Raw genomic sequence first — 12,542 nt, forward strand, 5'->3', positions numbered from 1 at the left:
GATCCTGTCACAAAGCAGAATAAAACAAAACAGAACATAAATCAAAACAAAACAGGAACCCATTGGAATCAGTTGACAGGTGAACAGTAGACAGATTGAGGAATGGCCTCACATCACGAGGAAGGGACAGGCTTTTCACTCTTCTTCCACTTCTTCATTTGAATTAGGGTTAGCTCTTCGAAAGTGACTCCTCATTTTCACTTTGTCCTTAGTGCGTTTTCAGTGGCCAGTGCTGAACATCACCAATATGGCATGATTCTATGTGAAAGATCACCTCCTCTGTGTAATCCAACCTGCACTGGCAAACCTGGTCAGGAAGAAAACCCTCACAAGTTCTCAGAAACATTAGCCAACAGAGGAAAAGGGCATCGGAGTGTCATGTCCAGGAACACAATGCAAACTAGTGTTTATTTGTGTTTCTGTTGGGCACGATGACCCAGCTCACCTCTGGGGAACCTCTTTTAAGGTCATGGCCACAGACCAGCAGCATGTACCTTATCCTGTGAGTTTGCCATCTCCATAGCCCACAGTTCTTTGAATTTTTATAGCAGATGACTCTGAGAAAAATCCTTGTTGGACTGAATTTATTTATTTATTTTCTGTAAGAAGATTTGGGGAATCTAATTACATATGTAATTAGATGTCATTGTATTTAGATAATTATAGGTGATACTTTCTACAGTTGATCTGGAAATTTATGAATTCTCCTAAAATAGCATTTATCCCAGCTATATACTAGCATTGACTTTTTTTATGTGTGATGAAGCACTTTTTTAATTAGCAAGAAATTCATTATTATATCAGTAGTTTTACACAGTTGGATTATATTCTAGTGCAAAGGTCATGAGGATTTTCCACCGTGAAACTGGCAGGTTTTAAAGTTAGAGGTCTTGTCTTTACTTAATTATATTTAATCATATGATTGGAAAGTTGCAAAACTCAGTGATTCCCAGTGGGCTTTCTGTTTCTTCAACAGACGAGTGAAACGCTCTTTGGTTGGCAGCCACTCAAAGTATATTACACTGCAGAGCACTTTATCATTATTCTTCTAAGACCTTGGAATAAATAAAATTCACCTCATAAACTGCTCCTCCAAGGGTACAACAGTTTTGTAATTGCATGCATTTAAAAAGCCAACTTCTAAAATTAATTTTCCTGTAGCGTGTCATGTACTGAAACAAGAGGAGGGGGGAGACAGAAACCCATTACAACTATGTGGCTATTCATAGTGATTGTGGAGGGTAGATGGTGGCTTTCAGTAAAAGTGTCTGGTTTTTAAAAACATAATTACATGGGTCTAAAGCACCTTTGCAAAATGTCTGGTACTTGGATAGTCTGAACTTTGGTCTCTCTGTCTCAGCCTTCTTTTTAATGGATGTTGATTTGAATTGAGGAGTGTTGACTCTTTGTTTTTCAAGTTTGTCCTTGATGTGAGAGGCAGATAGACAGAGCATGCACCCTTTCTGGGACGAAACTAACTATAACCAATTTAAATGGACAAATTGGTATAACCATCCCTTGAACAATTAGAGCAGTAGATTTGTTTGATAGGCATTGCACCAATTCCCATATGCTATTAGCTGTGTGTTACGCTGTTATCACAGTATTCAATATTTATGGAAGTAAATGCTAAAATGAGCCATGAGATTGTATATGTCCCTTAGGAATAGAACTGTAAATAGTGGACTAGTTATGAGGTTTTACTTCCTTTCCTTGTGGTAATCTTGACCTGCAGGTCTGTGTGATTCGTTGAGGTGACTGGTGCTCTTCTGAAAGTCCAGCCTAGCTGGAATTTATGATTTCTCATTGCTCTTGAGGAATTTACTATGATTTCTGCTTTAAGTCAGGAAGTTAGCTACAATTGTAAGCTTCAGAGAGGAATAAATAAAAGACAGGCCAGGGGAGAGTCAGTGGATTTGCTCGTTTTTGAAAAGTTTTATCAAGATTCTATTGCTTAGTTAATTGAGGAGTATCTTAGCCTATTCAGGCTTCAGTGACAGAATGCTGTAAACTAAATATCTTACACATCATAGAAACTTAGTCCTCATTGTTTTGCAGTGTAGGAAGTTTAAGATTAAGGGCTTTGCAGATTTGGTGTGTGATGGGCCCATGTGCTCTTGATAGCACATTCTAGTTGCAAAAGTCTTCTCCCTGGGCTCTAGAATTTCAGCATAAAAACTGGGGGAGGTGGCTCTACCCATAATCTTAGACCTTGGGAAACTGAGGCAGGATGCCTGCCATGAGTTCAAGGCTAGCCTGGATTGTGGAGTAAGAATGTCTTAAAAACCCAACCCAATAAGAAAAACCTCTCTCAAAACCAAATACTCAAAATTTTAACATATAATTAAAAATTTTATTTATATTATATATGTATGTATATATATGTATATATTTTTTTTTTGTGTGTGTGTGTGTGTGTGTGAAGTCAGGGGATATTTTTTGGGAGTTAGTTTTCTCCTTCCACCAAGGGTCCTATGGGATCAAATTCAAGTTGTCAGGCTAGCATAGGAAGTGCTTTTACCTGCTGAGTCATTTCATTAGCCCAACATAAGAATTTTAGAAGATTCAAATACCACACCACACCACACCACACCACAGCTCACCCAAATGAAACAAAAAGGAATTCTCAGTCTCCAAGATTTCAACATTTTAAAGAACTTAACAATCATGCTGTTTCAGGTAATGGCAGAAAACTGCTACAGACAAGTCATGCTTAGTTCTCTTTCAGGGTATAAGGTTAGCAATGCAGATTGTTAGCAACCGATGGATGGGGACTCAGTTAAGAAAGATAAGGGGGAAATGAAGCCTGTTTGAAGCATTGCACTACAGTTCCTAGTAAACCTATGCCATATTTCTTGGGCTTAAATTCTGTGATCAAAGATTCTCTTAGCTAGTGAGAATACTCAGGAGTACAAATTATGTACTAGCTGTGTTTTCTATAGATGGCGTATTTCTAGGTAGCACTGACTTGATATACATGTATACACACTATGAACACTTCTACCTTCTGGAGTCTGATCCTAAACTAAAAATTAAGACATAAGATAAAATGGTTCACATGACATCTACCACAACATGTTTAAAGATTTTAGAGCAAGCAAGAAAAGATGTTACTCAAAGTTAACAGCATCATAATAATTATATGATTATTTTTGAAGTGACCCAGTTACCTTAATTGCTTATTATTATTTTTGTTATAGTCATAAAATACTGTAAATGTGTGATGCAAAATTCTCATTTTTTCCCAGCTCCTTCTATGTTTCTGGAAATAATTCCAACCAAAGAGGAAGAAAATGTCATTTCAAACACATATACACATGGAGAGGGGCATAATAGATGTTTCTCATTCTGTTTTGGAATATGTTTCAACTACTTCTATAGAAATAAACTGTGTCCATATTTGAAGATTTAGAATCTCTTTGGTGGTGCTGCTGAATTTTAAATTTTCTTATTATTTTGAGAATTTCATACCCAAGTACTATATTTTCCTCATTTATACCCATCTTCTTTCTCCCTCCAACTTTTCCAATATCTCCCTCTACTCCCTCTCAACTTCATGGTCTTTTTCTGTATACATTATCCACTTAGCTTTGCTCACATGTGTATGTATTTGGAGTTGACCAATCCCAAGTGGCTTTTAAACTCTAGAGATAAAAAGGCAAACATTTAAACGTCAAGGCCACTTGTTGTTTTGGGTGGTGTAATATCTACCAAAAGGAGTTTTACAGAGTATTGGAGACTTTGACAGCTGAGAGGGTGGAGACAGAAGTTACCATTGACATGGAGGGTTGCCTGGCTCTGAGAAGCTTCCTGGGAGGAGTGTGGTGGGCTCTGGTAAAATACTTCTGAGTCAGATGAGTGTTGGGTGTGATTAAAAATCCTAAACTCTTCTTCAACACAGTGAATGATCTCTTAATCTGTTTCACTTGTAGTCCTCTTAGTGAGTTTCTTCCCCCTCTCTGTGGGTTGTCAAGAGTTCTATAAATAATACCTTCTGTAGAGCTTCCTCTGACCCCTGCCCTTTGTTCTCGTCTGCAGCAAGTTAGGTGAGTGTTTAGCTTATTCTAGGAAAATGTTTTTCAATCATTAAACCCTTGGGTCAAAAATGTAGGAAAACAAAATTTAACCCCATCATCCTCATTCCAACATCCTTCAGAGGTTCAATGGGAAAGGCAGAAGAATGCTGGTGATTGCAGTAATGAGGCATCCTATTTCCTTTAGCTGCTTAGGAGAGAGTCTGTGTGATATGATACATGTATTATAAAGGCTTCCAAATGTGTTCTTTTTTTCCTCAAACTTAAAAACAAATGTCTTTGCTTTCTCTGTTTCAAAATGTCGACTTATCTTAGAAAGCAGAAGCTGTGGATGAGGGCTGTTTGTCCCAGTGCAAAGGTCACTAGAGGATGTATTGTCATCACAGTGAGTCTGTGGTCCACTGGCCTTGCTCATTTTAAACATGTGGAGCCTGGATTCAAGGGTAGAAATCACTATTGGCATCTCAGTGAGAGTGACATAAGCCAGCTGAGACAGGGACATCCAATGAAGATATGGCAAAACATAGTCCTTGTTAAGCACCAACAACTGAACATTTTCCATTCAAGATAAATACTGGTTCATTGTTGCTCCTTCATTTTACACAAACCTATCTTGTAAGGTCCCAACAGAATGTCCTCAGTGGTGCTAACTTTGTAATCACAGGATCGCCCTACATGAGAAATTTTGAGATGTATGTTCTTTTTCTTTTCTCATGTAATGGCCACCTATTTAACCATTACTAGGGATTTTATGATTACACAGGGGTGGGGGGTGCTTTGACTTTTTTTGGTTCACTTTTTCTTAAGAAAAGGAGGGTCATGTGACTATATGTATTTCTGGAGACGACAGAGGTGACAACATAATAAACTGTTAAGACTGCACAAGAGGAGACATTATGGAAGTGCTGGTCCGGGGCATGGGCAGGGGTTGGCATTGCCTTCAAGGAGGTTGCAGTTCTGTCTCACTAATCTCTCTTCCTAGGTGGATTAAGTTTGAAGAAAAAGTGGAGCAGGGTGGGGAACGATGGAGCAAACCCCATGTGGCCACGCTGTCCCTGCACAGCTTGTTTGAGCTGAGGACCTGTATGGAGAAAGGATCCATCATGCTTGACCTGGAGGCATCTTCTCTCCCGCAGCTGGTGGGTGAGTATGCCATTCCACTTCCTCTTCCTGTTCGCGAATGTCCTTCCATTCAGATGCCTACTAGGATAAGCGTGGTTGAATAGCCTCCATAGCACTTGTTATTAGAGTTCTGTCATGAAATGAGCCATTTGTGAAAAATTTGACAAATAGTAAGGAAAGTAGCGCTAAGAAATAATGCCCATCTCTGGTTATGGTTTTTATTCCTATTTTGGAATATTTTCTTCCAGATGTATTTGCCAGTCTTCTACTTTGTGCTTTTCTTTTAGCCTCCATTTTTTGTTACAGCTAAGATCATATTTAATGTGCATAAATATTTTAATTTTTTAACTTCCTAGCATAATTAGCATTTTTGTAGATATATGTGTGGGTTCATATGCATACATGTGGACGGATGGCTGTGTGTGCTTCTGAGCATGCATGCATGTGTTTATGTTCCTTTGGAGGTTAGAGGTCAACCTTGGTTTCATTTCTCAGAAACCACCTCTTTTTTTTTCTCTTTGATCGCTGATCACTTTAATATTTTTTCCCTTTTTAAATTTAAATTAGAAACAAGCTTCTTTTACATGTCAATCCCAGTTCCCTCTCCCTCCCCTCCTCCCCTGCCCCCACTGGCCCCCTATTCCATCCTTTTTCTGCTCCCCTGGGAGGATGAGGCCTTCCATGGGGCATCTTCAAAGTCTAGCATATTGTTTGGAGCTGGGTTTAGATCCTACCCCGAGTGTCTAGGTTGAGAGAGTACCACTCTAGGTGGATAGGGCTCCCAAAATCAATACTGATCTACCCCAGAGGCCCCATAGATTAACCAGACCTCCAAACTGACATCCTCGTTTAGGGGGCCTGGATCAGTCCTATCCTGTTTTCCCAGCCATCAGTCTGGGGTCCATTAGCACCCCCTTGTTCAGGCCAGCTGTTTCTGTGGGTTTCTCCAGCCTTGTCTTGACCCCTTTGCTCATCACTCCTCCTCTTCTGCAACTGGATTCCAGCAGCCCCCCTTTTTCCTTTTTAGAAACACTCTTATTTACATATCCTTCCCCACATTCCCTTGCCTTCCCACCCTCCCATGCTTCCCACCGAACCCCAACCCACCGCCCACTCCCCAGGGATAGTGAGACCCTCTACGGGGATCATCAAAGTCCATCACATCATTTGGGGGAGGGCCCAGGCTCTCCTTCCCATATCTGGGCTGCAATCAGCTATTGTTTTTTGAGACAGCACCTCTCCTTGGGCTGGAGCTCACTGAGTAGACTAGTCAGGCTGGCCACTGAGCCACAGTGATCCACCTGTTTTTATCACTCCAGGGTTTGATATTATATGTATATACCACTATCCCTGATTTTTTTTTAACACATGAGTTCTGGGGATTGAACGTGGGTTCTCATGCTTACATGACAATTACTTACTTACTGAGCCATTACCTCACCCTAGATTAATATTCTGGAAAGAGAACCCTCTCAATCTCATTTTAATTGGCTATCTGGACACTAGGTTTTTAGAACTCTTTGCCTCTAGATGTTACGCTGAGATTTTCTGCACCTCAGTTTCATTATCTTCAAAAGAGAGTTTATGTCTTAGGGAAGAATGGAAATCCTCTGCTTCCTGGGCTGGTGTGATGGGAAGTGAATGTCCAGTCATGAAGCTGTGTGTGGAGGAATGTTGTGGGGCATGATGCCAGCAAGACCTTATGTGACTGAGTCAGGTTACTCTGGCACAGAATTATCATTCATATCACCAGAGCTTATGGAATGTCTCTGTGTGAAATTTCAACATTTCTTCCTTCCAGTGAGTGTATATTTTGCTCTGTATGAAAAAAATTTCTGGATGGAGTTGTGTGTTTATTCCATTTGATACTGAGTGGTTTCACAGGAAGAATGCTGGGATTGCAGTGGGGTGACAGTCTTCCTCTGCTAGTGTGGCTGGTCATGGCCAAAACACAGTACTTAGCTACTCATGGAGACCGAGTTTCCTCATCTGTGAAAGCAGTATTAAGGTGCACGCCAGAGTTTCCTTTCCTGATGCCGTGATAAAAATACCTTGATTCAGGCGACTTAGGGGAGAAAGGCTTATTTTAACTCGTGGTTCCAGGCTGTAGTCCATCATAGCTGCAAAGTCACAAAGGCAGCAGCCTTAGAGAACTTCTCACATCACATCCATCTCCAGGAACAGAGAGCAGGGAAGGCGTGGGTGCTTGAGCTCAGCTTGCCTTCTTTTTGTCTAGTCCCAGAATGCTGCTGTCTGCCTTTAGGCTGGGACTTGTCACATCTGTGAATGTAATAGAAACTGTCTCCCACAGATATGTACACAGCCTCATGTAATCTGTGTGGTCCCTGCCAGAGATGCCCATCCCAGGTGACTGTGTCAGGTTGACAGTAGAAACTGAGCATCACAGTGTCCCTCAGAGTCATTAGGAGAATTAAGTAAGGTCACCAAGCTTATTGGACTTATACTGTTCCCTAGTGTAGTTAGTTACCTAGATTTTCCTACTTGTCACTTGCCAAACTTCTACTTGAAGTCTGATTTGAGTCTGGTAGGGAGATGCTTGGGGGTTTTATGAACAAAAAGAAAAATTCCAAAGAGTATGGACTGAGGAAATGGCAGTTGTAGAACCTTTATTCATTCATTTATATTCATCCATTTATTTGTTTATTTATATTTATATTTTTGCTGGTCTTAGAGCCGATCAACAGGGTGATGTGTTTCTTTGTTCTGAAAAGCTGGACTTTATTGCCAAGCTGTCTTCGTGGTCTTCAGTTCCAGAATGACTTACCTTAAAGAGTTTCTGGTCTCTAGCAACTCCTTGACTCTCTGTATATAGCAGAATACAGAGTCCCACATTAAATCAGACCCTCTTTAGCCAGTGGCCAAACACAGAAGATCTGACATCTACTATATTTAAAAAAGATGAATTGCGAATTTGATGTTCTTGCTTAATTTTCCATAACATTTTATTATTGACTTTGGACTCTTCCAACCTCCATGCATTTGCTTTAAACATTGTTATTTCATGTTAAAATTAGATACCACTAGGTCACTTTGAGGTATCATCACTCACTAATATGTTTGCTCTGCAGTCCCTGGGGCAAGGAGGCAGAGTGCCAGTGCTATCATTCAGTTACTGATAATACAGAAAAATAATTCAGAGACAAACCACTCATCATGGGCAAAACAAGGGGAGGACAAAAAAAAAATAAAAAAGACCAGCATAACAGAAGAGAAAACAGAGCAAGCTTAAAGAAGTGCAACCCAATAAAGAAACAAAAATCCTCCAATAGAATAAAAACTCATGGAGAATAAGATATAAGCAGTACAAAGCCCATATTTCATTTTGAATGACAGAAGACAGTGCAGTAATTTGAAGAATTGTAGTGATTATTTTGTTATTAGGAAAATCTTTTCCTAGCAGAGGATGAAGTAGAAGTTGCTATGTCCTGCATATGCCAGCACATATAATAGCTACACACTTCTAAATCTCGTGTTGTGTTTTCTCCAAGCAGCCCAATTTTACTTCAGAAAATGCAAAGAAAAAGAAATAATAGCAAATACAATTATACTTAATAAATAGTAGGATGATTTCCAGCCATCTTGCTGGTCAACCCGCTATTGTTTCTCCTCATCTGCCCCTGAGAGGAAGATCACTGCTGGTCATTGGCAAATGACATTTTTACATTAAAATTTGCTTACTTCTGATTTTTTTCAGGATCTCTGTGCTGTGTGTGTGTGTGTGTGTGTGTATGTGTATGTGTGTGTGTGTGTGAGAGAGATCACTACTGTACTTTAATAAAAATTGTCTTTGAAACATTACAGAAGACAAGACATAGTTTTCAAGAGTTATTTTAATAGGTTTATTATTAGCATCACCATTGTAATCCTACATGTAAAGGTTGTCATTCATACATGAACTCAAGTTCATGGAATTTTCTTCTACTCTTAAGTTTAAAAAAGCTGTAATCCATTTTAGGTATTTAGCACAATGCGAAATGGATGAGAAAATGTAGTTCTATTTTTGGAGCTCATGTATTTATACACATATACACATATATACACACACACATATATACACCCTGAGCTCTGGTTGTCTGCAGATGTGTGAGTCCTGATGTATGTTGATTTCTTTTTCTTAAAAGAACCCTGCCTTTTATATTTTAAAATTTATATTTATTGTTCTTTATAATCATAAGATTAATATATGCTCATTTAAAAATAATCCATAGAATTTTTACTATGAATATAAAACCTTCCCTGATTTTACCATAGAAGTGAAATATTCCCTAATCTAATTTTGCCTATCATCTCAGCATTTTTTTTTCTGGGTAACTCTGTTTATGCACATGAAATGGAATTACGGTACTTCTTCACAAAATGGAATTACAGTACTGTGTATGTATGTGTGTGTGTATGTGTGTGTGTGTGTGTGTGTGTTGCATGTGTGTGTGTGTGAGGATATGGGTGTATGCACTGGTGGATGCCAGGGTTGTGTGTCTTCTTCATCAATCTTGGTCTTATTGCCTTGAGACAAGCTCCCCCACTGAATCTGAAGAGTTCCCTATCTGGATGATCTAGGATGAATGGCTAGTGAGCTCACAAGGTCTGGCTGTGTCTGCCTTACAATGTTGGGGTTTTAGGCATGAATAGTCATGCTAGGCTTTTTACCTGGGTGCCAGAACGTGAACTCAGGTCCTCGTGCTTGCAGAGCACACACTCTTATCTGCTGAGCCATCTCTCCAGTCCCATGGTTCATCATTTTAATTTTTATTTGCTTAAAGATAAAAACATAAGTATCAATATTTTCCTGTTGTTCTATAAATAAAACAGAATAGCTGTAAAATAATCTATGAGGTATTTGGGTGGCCTTTAAGTTTTTATTATAAAGATAAGTGCAAATTTTTGTTATAGCTTTGCAAAATTGTTTGATTAGTATAGAATTCTAGTTGTAGAAGATCCAAAAATTTTGAACATATTGAATGGTTTTGGTATGCTTTTGCCAAATGTCTTAGCACTGTCACTCAGGGGATTGGCTATGGCGTGAAATCTTTCACACTGGGATAGATGATTTGAATAGACCTAACCAATGTCTTTATTAGGCGCACTCACATATATTTATTTACATAATTGTTAATTTTGAAGTTAAGAAATATTTAGTTGGCCTTGGGTGTCCCTTTACTGAATCATGGGTCGCTTCTCTCTCTGCCTAGTCTTTTTTTTTTTTTTATAAATTATTTTTGACTCTTTTGAGGGTCGAGCTGGTTTTGAACTCCCTTTGTAGCTCATGCTGCCAGGAACTCAGAGTCCCTCTGCTTAAGCGTCCAGAGTGTTAGTTAGCATTATAGTCATGCATAAGTGTGCCTGGTGGGCATAAGTGTGTCAAATGGAGAAAGGTCTCAATTTTAGTCGGGGTTCTGCCTCTCATTAGTCTGTACGGGGGGGGGCAGTCACTTCTTACTCTTTTTTCTCACCTGTGTAACAAGAGCTGAACTTGATGCTCCCCAAGGTCTCCTTCAGTTGCTGTCATCTAGACTTGGCTCATTTTCTCTCAGTTGGTAGTGTCTGTGGGAGCTGAACACTGAACACTTAATTTCAGTGTGGTTATAAAAGTTACTGCCCCCCACTTTCCTTTGAAAGGTTTTTTAGTCGATGCTTAAAGAGATCCTGTTATGTGGGCCATTTTTATGGAAGCTTAATGAAGGCCTTTAGCTACACAGTTGTTGTAACCTGCCTAACTGGTGATTCCCAGGCATTAGTACAGAGGGCCGGCTGTGCATGCATATGCATTGAGAAGCCTTGCCAGGAAGGCTAGATAAGAAACACTTTAACCCACAGCCCTGGCATTGGAATGAGAGTCTGATAACACTTGCAGCAGATGTGCTGGGGCTGTTTATTTTTGTGGTTCTTCTGTAAATGGACTTTCAGAATGGGACTTACAGGGAAAGTAGAGGGTTGTGTCTGAAGGCACTTAGTTACTGAACTGTGGGACAGAGAGCTAATTGTACTTCCAGGGTCATTCTCAGGCTTTTACTGAGTGGGGTTTGTGTGGTTAAAAATACCCAAAGCTGAAGGCCACTTCCAAACCAAAACACTTCACAAGAGAAACTTCCTGCCTCCTCCAGGTCCCTTACCAAGTGGTTAATGTCTGTACATGCATGGCCTCTGTGCCAGGCAAATGATGGAAAACCCTTGATTTAGCCTCTTCTTGGCTTACAAATGGCCGACTGTCCACTGTGTAAATTGCTGGCTTCTAGATGTAGACTGTCAGGCTGAGTGCTTGCTCTACAGATGGACCAACGATAATAGTGCCATGAGTCGCTAGCAAGGTCCTGGGGCCACCTGCCCCTTCTCTTCAGTGCAGGGTTCCTTAAGGCTGTCTGTTGTCCTTCCACCCACCGAATTTGCTGCCAGACTTTTGCATAAGAACAGGCTCCTTTTTGAACTGCCCTCCCCTGAGGAGTTTCCTAGGAGGAAGGTGTGCAATGAAGTGCTTCTCCTTGCACACCTCAGACAGATTCTGCCCTGTGTCACCCCGAATGGAGGCAGAGATAGGAATAGCATGCTCAGGCTACCTGTGGCTGCGAATGTGCTTGCCTATGAGAAAGGAGGCTTGTTTTCTACTGAAATAAGATTTGGTGTGTGTGTGAGCATGTGTGGGATGTGTGTACCTGCGTGAGTGTAGGCCAGAGTTGTGGTGGGTGTCTTTTCTAATTGCTAGCCACCTTATATTTTGAGATGACATCTCTCATGGAACCCGTGGACTCCTGGGCTTTGACTTTCTTCACCACATTCCCCTCTGTACAAGGTTACAGGTGGAGAGCACGGCACCTGGCTTTTTATGTGGGTGCTGTGGATCCAAACTCATGCTCTCCTGCTTGCATGGTGAAGGACTGTACCACCTGAGCCATCTCTCCAGACCCCAAAGCCATTGTCTTTTTAAAGTTAAAACAGTAAAGAATGAATAGAAACATTTTTTTGTAGTAAGACTAAGATTTAAAATTTTCTAAAACAGGTTAGTCCAGCTGTATTTGAAAACAAGGTTTTAATTGGAGTTGACTGGGAAAATTAAATCTAATGCCTCTGAAAAGATTAGTGTATAATTTCATAGCTTAATCTTTCCTTCATTAGTTGTTCTGAAATTGGAAAAGGTGTTTTAAAGAAAACATAACTTAGAAGAACTGAGGAGATAAGACTTTAAAAATCATTCCTCATGATTTTACAATATACAGCTTCTCTTTCTTTCATTCTTCTTTTTTTATACCTTTGATGTTATGTACTACAGGCATGAAGATTTGAACCTCACTTTTTTAAATTGAAAAATGAAAATTACTTACTAATTGTGTTTCTCATGGAAACTTTGTTTTAGGGGAACTTACCATAACTGGG

The 12,542-nt window shown here is 39.9% G+C and overlaps 1 protein-coding gene across 4 annotated transcripts in view; it reads left to right on the forward strand.

The window, feature by feature from the left end:
• Slc4a4 (solute carrier family 4 member 4) overlaps window positions 1-12,542 on the forward strand; it is a 397,268-nt gene that overhangs the window by 209,676 nt on the left and 175,050 nt on the right. For all 4 annotated transcript variants that reach the window (XM_040747371.1, XM_040747372.1, XM_040747369.1 and 1 more), the window contains one exon: window positions 5,017-5,177. In XM_040747371.1, coding sequence (XP_040603305.1) covers window positions 5,017-5,177 — 161 coding nt within the window. The remainder of the gene's footprint in view (window positions 1-5,016; window positions 5,178-12,542) is intronic.

Source organism: Mesocricetus auratus, unplaced genomic scaffold (genome assembly GCF_017639785.1).
Source record: "Mesocricetus auratus isolate SY011 unplaced genomic scaffold, BCM_Maur_2.0 Super-Scaffold_100006, whole genome shotgun sequence".
Taxonomy (NCBI): Eukaryota; Metazoa; Chordata; class Mammalia; order Rodentia; family Cricetidae; genus Mesocricetus; species Mesocricetus auratus.